Source organism: Podarcis melisellensis, assembly GCF_964234715.1.
Source record: "Podarcis melisellensis genome assembly, chromosome: 3".
Classification (NCBI taxonomy): Eukaryota; Metazoa; Chordata; class Lepidosauria; order Squamata; family Lacertidae; genus Podarcis; species Podarcis melisellensis.
This window is the reverse complement of record NC_138530.1, coordinates 38,972,641-38,992,825: the sequence shown is the minus strand read 5'-3', so window position 1 is coordinate 38,992,825 and position 20,185 is coordinate 38,972,641. Positions and strand designations below refer to the sequence as shown.

At 47.1% G+C, this 20,185-nt stretch overlaps 1 protein-coding gene across 5 annotated transcripts in view; it reads left to right on the top strand.

The window, feature by feature from the left end:
• Window positions 1-401: 401 nt before the first annotated feature.
• The window catches only part of VEGFA (vascular endothelial growth factor A), a 28,552-nt gene continuing 8,768 nt past the window's right edge, over window positions 402-20,185 (top strand). For 2 of the 5 annotated variants that reach the window (XM_081905701.1, XM_081905700.1), the window contains exons 1-5: window positions 404-1,549; window positions 8,549-8,600; window positions 14,494-14,690; window positions 17,424-17,500; window positions 18,710-18,748. In XM_081905701.1, the coding sequence (XP_081761827.1) occupies window positions 1,484-1,549; window positions 8,549-8,600; window positions 14,494-14,690; window positions 17,424-17,500; window positions 18,710-18,748 (431 nt within the window). In that variant the 5' untranslated portion in view covers window positions 404-1,483. Of the gene's footprint in view, window positions 1,550-8,548; window positions 8,601-14,493; window positions 14,691-17,423; window positions 17,501-18,709; window positions 18,749-20,185 lie in introns of all 5 variants that reach the window. The other 3 variants (XM_081905704.1, XM_081905702.1, XM_081905703.1) reach the window with 3 other exon arrangements.

The window sequence follows — 20,185 nt, the reverse complement described above, 5'->3', positions numbered from 1 at the left end:
GGCGCCACGGTCACTATATGGAGTTGGTATTTCTTAATGTGGGGTTTTTGTTAGCCTTTTTATAATGATGGTCATAACCGCACTGGCACAAATCAGTCAGAAACCCTCGCGTAAATAAATGAATGGGACATCTGCGCTCTTTCCACTCGTTGAGTGAAATAGACTCGCGCGGAAGCCTTTCCATGCGCCTCGATCCCGGATTCCCGGCTCAACCTTCAATGCGCTGAAGAATCTGCGTGTGCAGCGGAGGGAGGCGGGCGGTGGTAAAGAGGAGGGTCTTTTTTTAATTCCAGGTGACAAGTACGGAGTGTCATAAGTAGGGAGTGAGTGAGGGGGGAGGAGGGAGGAGCGCGGAGGAGGAGGGCGAGGGAGGGACTACGGAGCCTGAAAAAGAGTCTCTTTCCGAGCAGAGTCGCGAGAGGCAAAGCTCACCGAGCGCGCCAGCCAGTCAGAGCGTCGCTGCTGCTGCTGCTGCTGCTGCCTGACATTCAATCGAGAGAGAAAGGGAGCCGCGGACGCACAGAGAGCGAAAAGTGCAGGCTCCCTCGGGAAAGGAAAGGGAAGAAATAAAAAAGGAAGGAAGGCAATAAAGACAGAAGAACGAGAAAGAAAAGATTCAGGCGAGGAGGAGCGATCTTCTCTATATCCTACGCATTTAGGATCTGCTATTCCTTTTTTCTATTAATTTATTCCACCACCACGATCGGCTGAGAGGTTTCGCTTTCCTCGCTAAGCAACTTGGATTTTTTAATTTTTAATTTTTGGTTAAGTGGAAAGAAAGAGGGGGGACATTTTCTGCTCCTCTTCTTCACGCCTAGCAGAGGAGAGTCCCGAATCGAACTGGGCTGAGCGATCCCGGGCCCCGAAGGTGGTGCTAAGACGAGAGAGAGACCCCCCCCCAAACCACCCAGCCACTTCTGCTTGGAAGCAGCGACAGCGGCTGCAGGATCCAAGCCCACGCGTGCGTTCGAGAGAGACCTGGGGGAGAGAAAATGCATTGAAACTTCGCGCAAACTTTCCTCGCTTCCCCCTCTCTATTTTTTTTTTTTTGTGTGTGTGTGTCTGCCTGTGCAGTGCACGCTCGCTCGCTCGCGTGTGGTGTCTTGCCACCGAGGGTTGGAGAGAGAGTGAGAGAGTGGGCGGCTGGAAATCTGTTACAATTCAGAACCTTCTGACGAATCTGGTGGGATTCCTACGGAGAGACTCCGAATCCGAAGCGAGGAAGCCCCGAGAGCCTTTCTGCAAGCCGAAAAGAGAGCCGAGAGGTGTGCGGAGGGGAGTCTGCGTCTCGGGCGCCTAGGGAGCCGGGCTTATGGACGGGTGAAACCAGAGACTGAAGTCTCCCCCCTCCCCCCCACAACCCACCCCTGCGCTTTCCTTGATCGGAGCGGCCCCAGGAAAAGGAAGAAGAGGAGTTCAAGAGAGCGAGCCAGCGCGGCTCCGACCAGCTACTCCGGCTCCTCTTTGCCTCGCGCCAGGAATCATGAACTTTCTGCTCGCTTGGATGCACTGGGGGTTGGCCGCGCTGCTCTATTTCCAGAACGCCAAGGTAAAGCAGGGGGCGGGCGGGCGGATCCGGGGCGGCGGGGAAGCCTTCCTCCTGCCCCCGCGTGGCCTTGCTCGCTGCACGCTCGCTTGGCGGCCAGGGCGCGTCGCGGGGGTTCAGGGGATCGTCAGCCGGACCAGAAAGAAATCCGCGCGCGCGTGTCGGAAGCTGCCTTGGCGCAAATGGAGGGCAGATCCAGGTGCCTCGGTGCTCCTCGGCGCCAAGCCGCCTTCGGCTTGCCCTGGCGCGGACATGCGGTGTCTGCGCCGCTTGCGGCTGCCAACAAAAGGCCGGGAGCGAGGCAGGGTCGAGGCGTGGAGGTTTTCCCTGCTGGCGTTCGCGCGAACGGGGCGCGCGGGGCCTGTGGCAAGAAGGGAGGCGCGGGATCGGATCCCCCAGGAGGACAGGTCGGACCTCCTCTTCCTCGCACGTTGCCCAGACGGTTCCTGCTGGGCTGCCCTCCCTTCTGTCTGTCTGCGGAGTTGAGCAGGAGTTGGAAAACCAGGCGTGAAGACGACACAGGCTCTGCGTCGTCATCGATCGCCGAGCGGGGAGGCAGCGGAGCGCGCTGACTTCTTGCATCAGCACACACACACACACACACACGCACACACACACGCTCTCTCCTTCCTGACATTGCAAAATGGGGCGGAGGGGGGGCTGTTTCGGCCTGTTTGCTTTAGGTAGAGGCAGGTTTGCTGACCGGAGTTCAAAATTCCTGGCTTGGAAAAGCAAATAGAGATCAAAGACCACAAAATGGATCCTTGTATTTCTTCCAGATTGATTTTCAAAATAAACGGCTCTGCTGAGCTACCATAAGTAGGAAGTTTGTTCTGCCCTCATAACTCTTTTCCTATATCAGTTTATTGGTACTTCTGATTGTAGAAGTCCACCCCATTACTCCTAATATATACCATAAAGGGCTTTTATCCTGCTCTTTCATCGGACTTTTGTTTGAACTCTCCTTGTTTAAAAAAGAGAGAGTCTAGAGTTGGGTATTGGAGTTTAGACAGATTTTCCAGCAGAGGTGGCTTGTGTGTGCTGTTGCGTAGAGATTCATGTCATAATTAGTACAGAATAAGTTTTATTCTGCTGTTAGTCTTGAGAAATTCTAGGGGAGGTCAGTGTGGGCACAGACCACCCCTGCAACAACATGTGAGAATCAGTGTGTCATAGGAAACTGAATCTGCATTTGTTTAATTTAGCACCAAATGTAAGACCTCAGTTAGGAGCCATTTCAGATGTCCTGTTGCCAGGGGGGTCACATGCTTTTCCTGCTAACCTGTTAGCCTGCCACTTGTCTTCAAGTGACATCAGCAGATTAGGCTGTGCCTGATGGGGAAACGTGGCTCCGATTTCTTTGGGGAGCCTTGCAGCAAGGCAGTGTGATACCATTTCCATGCTCGCTTTGGAAAGCGCTCTTAAAATGGCATTGTTTAAATATGAGGTCCTGCAGGTGAAGTGAAAGAGGGAACGTTACTCTGAGGTGAATGAAAAGTTGAGTGTAGATAGAGATAGTTAGGGGGAACCAGAGATGCCTTTTCTTCCAGGGAGGTGTGGTGATGGGATGCTCAGCTGTGAAGACGGCACAGTCCCTTGGGTAGATTGTATGGAACTATAGTAAAGGAGAGTAATAGGAGTGCTAGCCGAAGCTCACGTTCTTGGCAAGCTGTGTCTCTGCTGGGAAAGGGAAATTGATAAATTTATATTTATCAACTTCCTGCAGTTCTGACTACACACACCTGCCTGCCGCTGGATGTGTTGAGGGAGAAGAATCGGAGTTCTGTGCAGTTGCTTTTAAGTGAGCACAAAAGGGGAGGTGCCGGGTTGTGATAAGGTTCCTTTTGTCAAGGGAAAGATACATTTACTAACCACAGATGGAGGCCGTGAAGTGAGTCCAGGAAACCTGCAAGTCAGTGACCTGGCAGAGGTACCACAGGTGTTGGTTTCCAATATATGTCTATATGTCCTGTGGATATATTGGTGCAGTCAGTGGCCATTCCCCAGCTCTTTGTCTACCCCAGCGATTAACCAGTTCTGAAATTGCTGGTCAGGATATGGTGGGAAGAGGGTTAGATGACTTGCTCCAAACTTGTCAAGTTACGACTTTGGGTACTTCATGTTCCTGTTGATTTTCTTGCCCTAGTTCAAAGACCATTTGGATCTAGGCTCCGTCCAAGACCTTGGACAGTTCTATTCTGTCCTGGTTTTTACTTAACTGGCATCTTGCAGTTCCCTTTCCGCCATCACCTTACTTAGTGCGGTTTGATGTTAAGTTAGGTGTAGTGAACATGCCTTGGAGCTCCTTCCCAGGATGTGTTTCCAGTGGGATCAGGCAAAGATCAAACGCAGAGGGAGGAGGAGGAGGAGGGGGGAGGGGACAAGAGCGTGTGACTAGACTGTTAATGATCTTGCAGCCACTAGCCGCTTGCTGTTGATCAGGCCACACTGGGGACAGGGCTTTCCTCCCAACTCCTTGTGTTAAGCTCGAAAGGAACAGAGTGGGTCACCTCCCACCAGGATCAACAAGTATTCTTAGCAAAAGGCAGATCCACCCCCCCCCTTCCATTGCTCCTTTGGTAATATTCCTGTCATTTCTGAACAGTCCAAGCCTCTCTTTCTCCTCTTAATGTGCCATTTCACAGATCTCTCTCTTGCTGCCTGCCTGGATTACTGGCCTCTCTCCCCTTGTATGGATAGTGGGGTGGGGGTGGAAGGAGAGAGATTTTGCAGACCAAAGCTCCTCCTTAAGTAGAAACCTCTGAGAAGACTTTTTTAGCGCCTGAGATGGAAAGGGTTTTAACTCCTGTCCCAGGGGGCCTTCCAAAGTAGCTGGATTGTTTGTTCCAGTCCCAAACAGTTACAAAGCTCTTTTAATGAGGCTGCAGAGATTAGGGGGAGGGGTGGGGGAGGAGGGAAAGGGGTAGTTGTGGTGTGAAGGAGTAAAGTGTGTGTGTGTGTGTGTGTGTGTGTGTGTAATTTATTGGATTAACCTTTTCCTTGGTTCAAACTGGAACCGGGCACCTTGTTGTAAAAGCAGGAGGTAGTGGTTTCAAGAAGAGAGTCTTTCTTGGTGACCTGCATTTTCCCTAGTACCCAGTTTGCTCTGTCTTTTCTCTAAGGCAGAATCTGTCTAATGGGAAACTCTGAAGTGAGGTGGAAAGATAGCCATCGTATAGAAACAATGAGTAAAACCCCAAGCCAGCAAAGGAGATGGGTGGAAGCAGCCTGACCTTCAGAAGGGCACTAGGCCCTTTTGTCCCTCGGAAGGATCCCGCCCCCCCCTTTAGTGTCTTCCCTGCGATGGAGAAAAGTTTGGTGTAAATGGGGACAAATTGCCCTCCGCCTAAGCACTGCTGCTTTGGTTAGCTGAGGATTGCCCAGTCACAACAGCAGAGAACATAATTCAGCACTGTAGGCAAGCAAAGCACCTTCATGTTTCTGATATAGACTCAAGGTGACACTGCTGTATAAATAGCTCCAAGAGGCTGTCTCGATCCCAAGGCAAACGGCATGAGCAATGCTGTGAAAATATTGTACGTGATGTATAACAACTGTGTCGTTACAGGAGCAATGGAGATAGATGGCAATCCCTTTCGGGAGAATACCTCAATGTAATATATCTGATCTCTGTTAATCAGCAGTATTCAGTCTTGTCTTAACACATACTTTAAAAAAACAACAACCCAGAGTAAATCTCCATTTAGTGTCTGGAATGATTTCTAGTGGCCTTTCATCCAGCTCCGAAACTAGAGGTTTTAGCAGAGCAGAGTGTTGTAAGCAATAGTGTAGCCCAGGCATGGGGAGCCAGTATCTCTCCACATGTTACTGGATTATGGCTCCCATCATCTTTGTCTGTTGGCTTGCTGGTTGGGGCTGATGGGATTTGGAGTCCAGCAACACATGACAGGCCACAGGTTCCACATCAGTGGCTTAGTTGGCAGTCCCTTTCCTAAATGTATTTTTGTTTTGTTTTGAACATTGAAGATAGAGAGAGAGAGCAAGAGAGAGAGAGCACTATTTCAAGCGAAATTAACAGGACTTTGAAAAAACAACACAAAGTCCCTCAAAGGCAACTTTAGCTAAAAAGTAATGAGCAGCTTGTAGCTGATTCAGAATCTCCCAGAGAAGAATACGAGGAAATAAAGGATGGCAAGCTGAGACATTTTGCTCTTTCACTAGGCCCCTGAATGTGTTTGGCCTGCATTGTGTTCTTGCCTACTCATGTGGGAATAGGTGCATGCGATCACGTTTGCTGCAGGTGTGGTATTCCATCATAAACTGGAGGAGTCCCAGGACAGCTTGCCACTTGATGCTTGCTCATAAGGGCTACGTGCGATACGCGGTGCCGGCGAGGTGGGTGGACACCTGCCTGACAGCTGTGGCAGTTTGCCATCTCACTTGCAGGCTGTGCATCTGAGGAGGGACGCAACTTTTCCTTGAGTATATTCCAGCTGCCTGCTGGCATTGGATGGTTACTGGGGTTCAGGTGTGGCCTCTTCCTCTCAAATCATGGTTATACCTGTTGCCGTCACCTTCACACTGGGATAGAAACCGCTCCCTGTTTTTGAATAGAAACCTTTCTCTGTTCTTCACATTGTAGCTTGTTGACTACCAAGCTCTCTTTGCTAAGAAAGCCAGCCAGTTGTGAGTTTTCTTTCTGTTTAAGAACAGGTGGTTCTGTCCACTTGGCCAGCACACAGTTTAGGCTGCTTAGATTTCATGGATGTGAGTTCAGCAGCTGAGCTGTTCAAGAGCGCAGGCCGGGCATCTTCTGCTGCTTTCCTTTCGCTTCTTCTGCAGCCACCTTCGTGGGTTCTTATCCATTATCTGCAGATCAGGACTGTTGACACTAATGGAATGGCCTGATGGTCTTCTCTCCTCACTGAAACTGGATTATCGACCTTGGCTGAGTAACTCAGAGATCTGAAACTAAGCATCACTCAAATTCCTTGAAGTTTTGGGACAGAAACCGAGAGACTTGGAGGCATATCAGAAGCAAATGCAAACCGAAGGGGAAATTTTATGTGAATACTTCCCCCCTTCCTCAATTTTAAACCCCCATTAATCTCTCAAAAATAAATGTGCAAACTGCTTGCATATAGATATGGCCACCTGCTGTCTCCCTGTGCTATCCTTCTTCACTGTTCTGGCTGAATTTCCATTCATGCAGCTACAGAAATTAATTTGTTGACTAAACGTGGAACCTGCAAATTGTGTGTTGCTTGTATATATACGCCGCACGTTCACCCCAAAACACATAGACACCAGTGAAGAGAATGGCTTAGCTGGAAAACCAGGACTGTTAATAGTGACTTCCTAAGGGTTTTAGTATTTGAGCGCTTGAGAAAGGAGCTGGTTTTGAAGAATGCCATTTAAACAGTTCTCTGATAACAAGAACTATAGACCGTATCTTGGGCAGGTTAGATGTGAGATAGGTGCTTGTTTGCGATGGAGTGATTGAGAAAAAAAGATGGAAGTACTTGCAGGGAGGGTGAGGACTAACACTTATCCGATTTTAATGGGACATCTAATTTCAAAGACTTGTGGGGAAACAACCCAACATTTTGTGATACTGCATTTAAGACTATTTATTATATTTATATTCCTCTTTTGTTCCAGGCAGCTCTAGGCAGTATGAATGTTCTCCCTCCATTTTATTTTCACAACAGACCTGTGAAGTAGGTTAGGCTGAGAGAAAGTGACTGGCCCAGGGTCACCCAGTGAGCTTTATGGTGATTATAGCCCTAGTCTCCCAGGTCCTAGTCCAGCGCTAAGCACCACACCACATGCTGGCCCTGAGGCTAGCTAGGAGCCACCACTCTTGTGCAGATGTAGCACAGGTAGAGTCTCCAACCTGAGGGACACTTCTGCTCTGAATTTGCCTCGCATCACGCCATGCCCATCCTGTTACGAAACTAGGAAGGGGAATTTTTTTTTATTATTGTGGACCCTTTAACGGCTCTGTCAGCTCCCTTTTGCGCTCTGCTCCTGGAGTGCTCTGTAGCAGGCAGGCCCCTTTTCGAAATACCTTCTTCTGACTTTCCATGGAACAGGGACGTGTACAAATCTCGTGGCATATTTGTCATGTCAGCGCTAGAAGGTCACCAATGTTGTTTTCTCCTCAGCCACCCCGCTCCCCAGTTCAGCTTTGCTCTCTTGTGTTTCGACCTGAATAATCTGAAATGCCTTTGAGAGCAGCTAGTTGCACTTCTGTTGCCTGTTAAAGTGACAGGGAGAAGAGCTTTCTGTGAGATCTCTCTTCCTGAGCTCCCCTCTTTTCATGGACGGAGCCTGTGGAACTTGGCTCTCTCTTGGGCCTTCCTGCCCTTCCCTTGCCCTGATGGGTGGCATTTGAAGCCCACTTTCCTTCTGGTCTGAGGGAAAGAGAAGGGTCTCTGTGGGTGTTTCAGTATGGAAACTGGAGAAATACACCCCACAAATGAAAAGAAAGAAACAATTCCACGCAGCCCCCAGAAGTGTTTCAGCTGATAATTCAGACACGTTCCTTTGAGGATGTCTCATTTCCCAGTGAAGAGAAGAATTGCGGACTTGCAACTGTTTGCCATCCACATTTTTGTAATAATGCCACAAATTATAGCAGGCCTCTTCTGCACTTTATCATAACTGTAGCATCATGGCCCCCCTCCAAGAATCCTGGGAAATGTAGTTTGTCAAGGGCGCTGAGGGTTGTTAGAAGACCCCTGTTCCCCTTACAGAGTTACCATTCCCAGAGTAGTTTAACAACTTCCTAAAGATCACTGGGAACTGTAGCTCTGTGAGAGGAATAGGGCTTTCCTCACAATGCTCAGCACCCATAAAAAACTACACTTCCCAGGATTCTTTGCAGGGGGAGCCATGACTGTTTAAAATGGTGTCTTGATTTTGCCTTGCTGTAGAGTCCTGGGAAGCAACTTGATTCTCTTGATTAGAAGCATTTTTTCCTGGAGACAGGTTAACTGTGTTTTTTGTGTTTTGATGAATGTTCTCTTGTTTTCACAGTTCTCGCAGGCTGCTCCTGCCCAGGGAGATGGGGAAAAGCAACAGAGTGAGGGTAAGTGGCTTGTCTTCCTTCTGCTCCCCTAATTGGCATGGTGGGTGCAGATACATTATGGGAGAAGGATGGCAGGTTGTGGAGGTGGAGCCATTTGCTGGGCTGCTGGGTGAGGGGGGAAGCCTCATTAATGCTGCCACCTTCTGGAAAATGGGTATAAACTGGGGGGGATCAAGCACACATATTAAAAGGAAGGAATGGGAAATACAGTTTGAACAGTTGACGACCAGATTTAACCTTACCTTAGCTTCAATATATCCCAGCTTGTGTCCCCCCCCCCCCAATTAAAATTGCCCCAACCAATAAAAATATTGTTTTGTTTTGGAGCACAGACAGTGTGAAACCATGAGTTTTACCATACCCTATAAAACATATTTTCTGAAGCTTATTTTTCAGTTTCCAGGATGCTTGCATTTTAATTTGAATTAATTAAAAATAAAATTAATGCCCTCCCTTCTCAGCAACCCTTTGAAGAAGTAAGGAGGAATTTGCCATGGTTTCTGTGGAAAGTTTGGCATTTTTTTGTTATCACTGGGCACCTGTGCATCTTTCCCATTGGCAAGCCTTTGACCCAGGTTGTATTGCTCAGATACAGAAGCAAGACACCAAACTAGTAACCAGTGTTTGAGTCTTCCAAAGATCATGCCGCTGGCAAACCTGAGTTAGGGAATTAAGAGGGGATAATTTTCCAGTCAATTCCCTCTCTATCCTTAGCAGCAGTGAAACTTATCAGAAAGTTGGCCATCTTTTCAAATGCTGCCATCCTTGGCATACTTACCTTGGGACAAACGTCACTGAACATAGTGGGGTTTACTTTGGAGGAAACATGCACACGATGGCACTGTCAATGTATTGGGAGGAGGGAAAACGCATGTGGTGGTGTGTGGGCATGTTTTTAATTTTTAGATCAGTTCTGCACAAGGCAGGGCATTGGGGCTGAACTTTTCCAGTCAATACATTGCTAGGGATCAGAGTCCAGTATAGCTGGGAATATGGGCAAAGGGTGAATGGAAGCTCCTTGGTGCGTCTGACGTTATAGGTGTTGGACCAGGCAATTCAGCCACTTCTGGGGCCAGGATGTTGTGACTATACAGATTTGCAGGGTAGTGGTGGTGGGTCTGAATGCATTTGCTTTCTGAACCAGGGGGCCCAATGTGCTGCCCTCCAGATGTTTTTAGACTAGAGCTCTCGTCAGCTGTGGTCAGCTTACCAATGTTGAGTGGTGATGGGAGTTGCAGTCCAACAACATCTGATGGACACCATGTTGACTTTCCTGGTCATTAGACTTTCAGCAAGTGCTGGGCAATGAGGTCTTGTTCTGGAAGTGAGTGCAGCCTTTTCACAACAAGCCTCTTGAGAGAGAGGGAGCAGCCAGCTCCCTGCTCCTTGCAAAAGTCTTACATCTTGCATGAATGTGCATCATAAAAGAGAAGGTTGAGAGATGCTGGAGGCAGGAATAGCATTGGGTGAAGAGGTGGAGCCAGAGGAGGATTTAGTGAGTAAAGAGAGCAGAGCTTATTTTGATAGGTGACTGAATCACCTCAGCAAGACTTACTTCCTAGTTGTGAGGACATCAGTTTAACAATACATGATGCAAACTTTGGACCTTTAGGCTGTGCAGTCTCCACCCACAGTGAGATCACCAAGTTGCTGTTTTCCAGCTTTGCAATGTACCACTTTTGCAACGGCAATGTCACCTGCCTGCTTTGGGACACTCAGGGAGTGGCACTGGGCTGCTGTTCTTAGTGCAGGGCACCAGGGGGCAGCCTCTCATCTTGCCACAGTAGGTTACAATCGCAACAATTTCTTTTGGCTGGGTAAACTAGAGGAGCATTGCCAGAGGCTTATAGGAGAGCAAGTTTGTAACAACGGACCCATTTTATATTGTCACTGGATTTCTTTTCCTGGTGGGACAGTTGAACATTTGTTGCTCTCTGGGTTTGTTTTAACTAAATGGGAGGAGAATCTAGAGGAAGGAGTAGGACCGGAATTCTGAGTTTCTCTTCCCAATTATTGCGTACTCATGCTTTGCCTCTATTCCTTAATATTCACAGAACATGTACTGGTTTGGGGATGAAAGATCACTTTGTTCCCTTGAGGTTTTATATGGGCTTAGGCATACACTGGTCTTCATTGATTAAAATGATTTATTCTGGGGATAGCCACTTGTATTTTACTGTTCCTGGCCAACTACCACTTAGCTGTCGGTCTACATGATTTAGGAGTACAGTAAATTGTAGCGCAATCCTATACATGCATACTCGGAAGTAAGCGCGACAGGTTTAATTTCTGCTACCCACAAGGGGATTGGCCACCTGTGGATTAAGATGTGTAACTCATTGTAGGCAACGGAAACTGTCACGCCACTTTCTTCGGAAGCTCCTAGCTGGTTTACATCTCTGCTTCTTGTGCTGTAGTTGTGGCTGTCTATTGAGATTCCAAGATTCTTAGAGGCTAGGCAACCCCTCTCTTCACCCCCTTCCATTCAAAGGTGAAAATGTCAGAATAAAAAAAGGAGAGCATGATGCCTATTGATTATATTTGGGCACCTGGCATATTTCTTTGAGTGATATGCAGATTACATGTTCAGTTGCACATTTTGTCCTGTATAATTAAGTGCAGCCCTCCAGATTTTGATGAATTTTGATGTGACCGGGGGTGAAGAGGTTGCTCATGGATAAATCAACACACTTAATTGCTGCCACTTTGCATACTCTGTAAAAAAACCCTACACCTGCTGGCTTTTGTGTTTTTGCAGCATGGATGGAAGGGATCTTGAGATGCTCTGTCTCTGTGCCCATAGCTGCTTAGCACTGGTGTGTGTGTGTGTACATACATATACATATACATATACATATACATATATATGTGTATGTATGTATATATATATATATATATCAAAGTGGACTCTCGGGTTACATTACCTTCAGGTAATGTAACTTTCGGGTTGCGAACGTGGCAAACCTGGAAGTCTATACTTCCGGGTTTCGCCACACGCCCATGCGCAGAAGCACTCTATTACACTGTGCGTGTGTGCAGAAGCGGTGCCTCTAGATGCGGACTTTTCAAAGTACGTACAGACCCCTGGAACGAATTAAGTCCGTATCCGGAGAGTTCACTGTACGCAGATGGATACTGAGAAGAAAAATTATTTTTACCCCAATGGGTTCCTTGCTGCCTCATGCTAGGAAAGGTGTGAATAATCAGCAATGTGGTTACGTGTCTGGCTGCATGCCTGCAAGTTTCCCAGGCGCTGAATTGTTTAATTCTCCAGTTTATAGATAGCTGTATTTTAAGGTTAAGGTCACTCTGAAGGGGAAGGAGAAGGAGGTGGCCCCATACCAGGCAAGAAAGGATATGAGAGGCTGATTCCAGACTTTGGACTGGGCAGAGGGCTGGGGAAGAAAGGAGGGGGGAGGTGGAAGCAATGAAGGGGCTTTGCATTTCCTCCATGAGCGCTGCCAGTCAGTTCTCTGCATTTTTGCTTCCTGAGCAACTGCCTCTTTAATAGGCACTTAGGCAGGGCAGCCCATAGAAATCCCAGGCGGAGCCTCCTCCTTAGTTATACCTGCTGCCAGCAGCACTGTGGCACTGTCAGCTCCACATGACCGAGAATTAACTTTTGACAATTAATTGAGAAGCCCTGAGCTCAAAGCCTGGCAGCTTCTGTACATTCCTTTCTTCCCTCCCTCCCTCCCTGCACCTCCACTGCTTCGATGGAACAACCTTTATGCAGGTTTGTCACAGGTTCAGGGCTCTTCAGAAACGCTTACCGGAGTCCCTTTTTTTTCCATGATGCAAGCAGTTTGTGCTTGTTATCACACCGGGTTATCAACCTCACTACTGCAGGGACTCTGCATAGGGCACAGGCGTATGATCTGAAGGCAAGAAAGCTCGGGTCAGATGCTATCTGCTGTGTCTGTGAACTGAGCCCTGCTAACAGCTTGTTTTAAAAAACAGTTGCACGCTGGAGGAAGAAGGAACAATCCCATGCTGCTGGGAGTGTATTTGGAAGTATGCAGCACAATCTTGGGACGAGGACTTTGCACGCTTGCATGTGTTCCTTTTGTGTTGTTCTGCAGCCTTTCCTCCCCAAGTCCAAGCTCTGCTGTGCACTTGGGAACATTGGGAAATTGGTGTGTGTGGAAATTGGTTAAGTTTCTCTCTCTTGGCATATGCACAAGGTCTTTGGGGAAGGGCTGCAGCTCAGTAGTGGAACATCTGCTTTGCATGCAGAAGGTCACCAGTTTTGTCTGCAGGGTGTCTGGGTAGGGCTGGGAAAACCCCTTAACTGAAGCCCTGGACTGCTGGTCAGTGTAAACAATACTTAGCCAAATTGAAGAATGGGCTAATAGTATAAAAATTATAATTTAAATTGCTTGCACATACCTTTGCTTTTTTTTTTTTTTTTTGGTAAAACAGAGTTGTGATTTTTTCTGACGTAAAACACTGTATAACTACTTGAAATCAAGAAGGCAGCTTCCTATGTTTATATAGCATGGAAAATCTGCAGCTGAAATGGGTGCACCTCAGCCCATTGCACCTTTTCTACTAGCTGCATATTTGTGGCCCTGTTCATGTCTTCAATACTGTTGAAATACAACATATCCTTTTATATTCATAAAAAATGGTGACACAAGTCTAATAACTGGTCTGGATAATGAAACACATTATTAAAGCTTATGGTGATGACGGGTTGGACCCAGGCTAAAGCTTTCCCCCAATACTGGAAGTCAGGTAGGATCCTTCCTGCAAATACACAAAGTATAGAGCATGAAACACAAGCAATAGGTAGAAGGGTCGGGAGAAAAGGTGTATTAATTTTGCTAATGCCATACCAATATATACCCTGTCTCATAATGTATGGAAGCAGCCTTGTTGGAGGGTGCTGGTAGCTTCTTTGCTCTTTGCCAGGTGGGGTGGGGTGGAGGAACATCCTGGGACACAAACACTCCAGTGCTGAAATGAGGAAGGAGTGAGAGCACAGCTCTGAAAAGGCTTGAAAGGCTTGAAAAATGGCAGGTCATTCCTTCCTTTACTTTGCCTTAAGGGTTTACCTGAGTGATGGACAGGTATCCAGTAGGTGACTCTAGAACTTGCATAGCCGCTGTTCCAGATTCCATGCCAATCGCAATAAGCTTAATACTGTAGTTGAAGGGAAAAGCACATTTTCCTTGTGATGAAACATTATGTGATGAGTGCCAGGAAAATATCCCCACCGCAGAAGTGCTTCCTTAGGAGATGATGTCTGGTTCTCCCCAACATCTGCCTTTTATTCTGTGAAAAATGCCAATTTTTAAGAGAGGCCCTGAAATGCACAATGTCTAGGACTTGTAGTGGCTTTTTTGTTTTTCATATGGTGAGCTATTGGGTTGCGTTATCTGGGTTTGGCAAACTGGTTTCTGAGCAGAGTGCGTCAAACTCCTCAAGCCACTTCCACTAGCTTCAGGGGAATGCTGCTCTAATAAGGTCTGCCATGGTCCTCTGTGAGATCTGCTCTGATTTCTGAGCTCACGATTCACTTTAGTTTCTGCCTTGCAAATGCGTTCAGGATATCTAGCTCATTAAAATGCAAACGGGCAAATGCTGAACCTGCCAGTGATTTGGCCCTATCTTGCTTTTCTACAACCCCTGTTCTACTCTGTATCTCCTTGGGTTTAAGTGCTTTTTAACTGAACTAATGCATTTATTGACAACATGTTTCAGTGAGCCCAGGAGATAATGGGAAAGGTATCTAGGCAGAAAGAGCACCGAGTGCAGAGCCATTAATCCACACACCCACAGCCCTGTTTCCTACATTGCCTTGAAACAGCTTATGAACGATCACAGTGCAAAACAGAGATGTTCTTAATTCCTAATTTCTCTCCCTCCCCCACCTCTTGTTTTTTTGTAGTTATCTCATTTCTGGTGGTCTTTGAGCGCAGTGCCTGCAGGACAATTGAGACCATGGTGGATATTTTCCAAGAATACCCTGACGAGGTGGAATACATTTTCAAGCCATCCTGTGTGCCCCTGATGAGGTGTGCAGGGTGCTGTAATGACGAGGCGCTGGAGTGCGTACCCACATCGACGTACAATGTCACCATGGAGGTGAGGCTCTAGCTAAGGAACTGGAGGTGGGGGACAGAGCAAAGGGGGAGGTGACATTGCTTGTTTCCTTCAGTGTAACTCACACAGGACCACGGGTGGTTTAACTAAATCAGGAATGGTCATCTGGTAGCTCTTGAACCACATCTATCAGCCTCCTCCGTCTACTGATGCTGTCGGCTGTCAAAGCACTGGAGTAGAAGGATTCTTTATTCTTATTTTTGCTCTGCTTTTTGCCTTCCACGAGCGATTTTACTTGCTAGGGAGTGCTGGTGAAGTCAAAAGGAGCACACGCACTCCTTGCATCAGAAAATGGGTAACTGACCTAGTGATTTATATAGCATTACAGAGACCTCTCCTCTCCACTTGAGGGAAGGGTACCAAACAGCTGTGAGAAATGTGGCTCTTTTTGGGGGGGGGTATTACTGGGTTATTGCTTTTATTTTTATTTTATATACTGTGATCTTTTTATGTGAACTGCCCTAAGACCTCTGGGTATAGGGCAGTATATAAATTCAATGAGTAGTAGTAGTAGTAGTAATAATATAACAACAACAACAACAACAACAACAACAATAATAGCAGTTTTTCGTGTGCTGCCTTTAGATCAGGTAGCCCCTCAAATTTGAGAAATAGCTAGCTGGTCTAGAAGCAGCATGTGAATTGTTGCCCTTCACTCAGCTACTGGGCTGCCCAGCTGGAGTGTCCGTGATTTTTTGAGCGGCTTGAATGGGGAGAATCCATCTGCTCCCTGACTGCCCACTCCAATCTAGCTTACACACTACCCTTGCACTAGATGAGCTTGTTGTTTTTTGTCCCCATTAAATCTCATAGAAAAGCTGGGGATGGGGAGCCTCTGCACCTTAGGATCCTCTTGGCCTATAACTCCCACCATCTCTGACCATCGGCCATGCTGGCTGGGACTGGTGGGAGCTGGAGTCCAGCAATATCTGGAGGGAACCCGTTAGCTACAAACTGAGGATCTGTGTGTAGACAGGGATCCCCTCAGGTCCATTGGCCCCTCTTCACTCAGGCTTCTGCTTAATTCTTGTTTTGGCTTCTGTATCTTCCAACCCCATCTCCCAGTGCAGCAGACTGTGGCATACAAAAGGAGCTGTGAACTTTCTTCATCAAAAGTTGGCCAGGTCAGGGTCCACTGGCCAAGCCAGAGTTCTGACTTGTTAGTTGCAAAGGCACTGCAGGGGTAGGAAGAACAACAATGCAGAGACAAATGGAAGAGCTTCCTCTCTCTTTTACTTTGAATTTAGTCATCCTGAAGGGAAGTGGTTGGAAAGAATAGCTAAGGCCAAAGCATACTGTGAGGATGCACGCTTTCCACACAGAGCACAGCCAATACGCCTCTGCCAGAACTTGCTTCCTGTCTATTCCTCTCAGCTTTGCAAAATCCTGATCCGCATCTGCATCCATGCCTAAGAAAACGACTGCTGATGCCCCCCATTTACAGATGTCAACCTGCCATTCTAGACCTGGCCTCACCCAAACAGAGGGCGTAAATGCCATGGTGGTTTTTTGGTATACAGACCCAAGACCACAAGTGGCAATGTGTATTCCAAGGAAACCAGTTCTACTAATGACCTTGGTGAAGTAAGGAGTTAAGCTTGCATTCCTGCCAGTTATCATTTCGGCGGTGCCACCCTGTTGCACAAGGCAGAGGAACAGGCCCCCAAGCTGAAGGGTTTATCACCTAAACCTGCTGTTCACCAAACAGACAACACTGGCAAGCCTGTCTTTGAGACACAGTTTAGAGTCTGCAGGACTATATAGCATTAGTACCCTGCTCTCCACCCAAAAGTCACTTGCATGCAAGTAGTTCAGACACGACAGTCCCTGCCTGCAGGTGTGAAATCTGAAAGACCCAACACAAAAGGAAAAGGGAGGGAAGAGAAGGAGGAAAAGCAAACACAGATGTCAGTTCCTAAAAGTTGAATAGTTATTTTAGTGACCAACAGTTCAGGGGCAGGAGGGGTCCATTCAGCAGAGCTGGTGGATTGAGCCCTGCTTCCCGTTTCTTCTGCTAAGGCAGACTCCTGGAATGGCTGCTTCCAGTGGACAAGCGAGAGAAGAGGCCCGATAGAGTTGGCTGATGGAATGAGCCCTGCATGTGTGACTTGCTCCTGGACACATCTCTCTTTCCTTAGTATTGCAAATGCACCAGCACTCAGTAGCAACCTGCACTTCAAGTTTCATCATCCTGTGTGCTCTACAGACATTTGAAATCATTGTGGCTGCCAAAAGTCTCCTGAGTCTGTAGCTGCCTTGCTCAAGTCATGTTTCATTGTGTCTTTCTGACTCCAGGCACCAATATGCCTCCAGAAATGGTCCTTTGCCCCACCTGTGGAGAAGCATGTCATTTTTGTGGGCAAGTAGGTTGCTTGGTAGCTAAAATTCAAGTAAGAGGAAGATGATTGAAAAATATGTATAGACATGCCCTTTTAACAAACTGCTGATTGAGGGTTCTTGTGCTGGTCATCTGGAGCAGGAATTACACAGTTTTATACTTCTTTACTGCTTTAGAAAGCAAGTCTATACATGCCTACTCAGGAGTAAGTCCTACTGAGTTCAGTGGGGCTTGCTCTCAGGTTAGGCGGGTATAGGATTGCAGCCTCTCTTAATTTTGTTTTGCCATAGTGCTGTTTGCCTCTTTGTTTTGAGAGGTTGTGATTGGTGAATGAGACTTAGCCTCTACCTTCTTTCTTTCCCCTCCTTTCATTTCAGATCCTGAGAATTAAACACTTTCAAGGCCAGCACTTAAGCCGGATGAGCTTCCAGCAGCACAGAGAATGTGAATGCAGGTGAGAGTGGATACCTTCTTGGAATTGAACTGACTGCTTTACAGTTGCATCTTAAAAAAAGAAAAGGCAAAAAACAGCCTTAGTACGGAGGGGCCTCTGTTTGATGATTGCTTGAAGGAGAATATTTCAATAGAGATATTATGTTTTTAATATAATAGTTGTAGGTTGCTCGCCACCAATTAGGTATGTTCACAGGATGGTGCAGACTGAAGCCGTGAATGCATAGTGCTCGCGAAGTTGGGGCAGGGACACCTAGTTAAACTCCCACCTCCAACTTGTCTTGCCACATGGGCTTTCCTTTAGATCTTCACTCAACTAGTTGTAAACACCTGGAAAGGGTTTATAGGTACGTTCAATCAAACATGGTTAGAAACTTCCCACAACCAGGAGCCCTACTGAGCTGTGTCTCCCACTTGTGGGGCGGTTTCTAAGTGCATTCAATGGAGCACACTTGCGAAACCCTCTTCAGAATCTTCTGTTAAGGTCAGAAACAGCTCTGTGTGACCTCTGAAGCACGGGCCTAAGGAGGCCTGCCAGGCCTCTCTGAATGGTCATTTCTAGCAAACCACACCCACCTCCCTGCCATGTGATGGCATTTGACAATTATGTTGACCTTCCTCGCCATTTTCCACAGTCTTCCTAAGGCTGCAACCAGCCCCACCCCCTTCTGCCTCTGCTCCTGCCCACTGTTGTATTGCAGCTCCCAGAAGAAGGCTAGCCAGGTTAGGATCAGGCCCTTGGGCAGAAAGTGGCCCCCCACTCCCAATCTAAAGGGAAGCCCATGTGCCTAGGGAAGCTGGGGGGGGGGAGGAGCTTGTATGCTCCCCCCTGCCTCCATCTCTTCCTTTTGAGCATCACATGTTCAGGCAGAATACCTGCGCACAGCATGAGACTCCATTAGATGCCAATAGCTAGCTGTGAAACATCTTAGCATCGTGGCCAGGAATTATTTTGCATCTGGCTGTGATAATTTATTTAAAATGTTTGTTAATGGCCCTTGATTGAGAGATTCCAGGATGGCTTACAGAAGTGTGAATAAAAGCAAATTAGCACACAACATATAACACAAGCAACATGCTGAAAGATAGAAACAGCACCCTTGTAATCATTTTTTGGGGGAGAGGGGGTTTAACATGGCGAAGGCGGGTGTGTGATACCTGTGTATATATTCTTGGTTCCCTCCTGATATCTCTTCTCTTGTCTTTCCAGAGAGAGACCAAAGAAAGAAGTGAAACCTAGACAAGAAAAGTAAGTAACTTGGCTTAAGTTCCTTTTCTCTTTTGGTGTTGGTAATTTCCCTCCCTCCCTCCCTCCTTTCCTTCCAATCATGGGAAACAATAACTGATTTAACAAACAAACAAAATTGCCATCATAAGGGCTGCACCCTGAATCCATTCTTCGTAGGCAGATAACACATGCACACACCTAGCTTTGATGACTGTTGCTTCTTTCCTGCCTGATAACATACTGAAACGGCTTACTCATAGAAATTTGTAAAGGACAAAATTGGTAAAGAACAACAATGAAGCAACAGAATCTCCCCCTCCCTCCTTCCCTTTGGGAATGGATTCTAGGTTAAAGTTTCCTTCCATGAGCAGTTGTTGTTGTGGACACTGGAAATCATTGCCTCTCTCTTGCTGCTTGGGTGAAAACTTGCTGACTTATTCATAGCCGCTTGCATAGATTCCTAACACCAAGGCTATGCATGTGAGCTTTGCTGTCCCTCTCAGAGAAGGGGAGTTCTGCCAGCTATAGGGGGGAAAGCTGAAAGTAGACGCCTGTTCTGGGTATGGGCGGTCAGGTGACATACATGTGAATGAACTTCGCATATTGATCACAATGGGTAGAATAAAATAAAATGAACTCTCTTTTGACATGTGAACCTTCTTGACATTGGATGGGCTGCCTTGTGGGAAAGGGACTAGCTGATGTTATAATGTGAACAGCAATCTGCTTTCAGCTTTGTGTGGACTAATGCGGCAGTGTTGATTGGGGGAAAAAATCCCTCTCTACCCATCTCCCAGACCATACCGAACAAGGGCAAATGTAATGTTTTCTCCTCCCACTCCTGGCTTAAAAAATAAGTTAATTACACATGCATTATGAGGGCATGAGTAGGACAGTGGACAGTCTCTGGTTTGGTATGGCAGCTAGGCAGAAACAGAGAGAGAAAGGAGAAAGGAAGAAAGAGACCCTTAATGGCCAGCTATGTTGCCATTACCATGTTCTAACCTTCTCCTTGGGATTTGTTTCACGGAACCATCAAGAGGGGAGAGCCCAGCTTGGCTTGTTCTTTCTGGAATATCTTGTTCAATGGAGTGGCTGAAAGAGAGCAGGGTGTGCTGCTGCGATGGAGAGAAAATGCTCGTGTAGCCAAAGTCCTCTCACCTTCTGCTGAAACTTCCACTCCTCACCTTTGGCTGAACTTCAGGTGGCTTGCTTCACTTTGCAAATTTCGCAGAACATGGGGCACTCTGCTTTGAGTTAAGCTGAAATTCCTCTTGCGCTCGATGCTGTTGGTTTTGCTTTCCTCCTGGAGAGTGTGTCCTTCACGAAGTCAAGCATTGTGTAAAGGTTTTCCTCAAGCAGGCACCACTCCCTCTGTCTTGTTTGTAGCTCTAGCTGCGATCTGGGGGTGCTTACTCTGCCTGTAGTAAGGAAAAGAGAAACTGGTGCCAACCAACA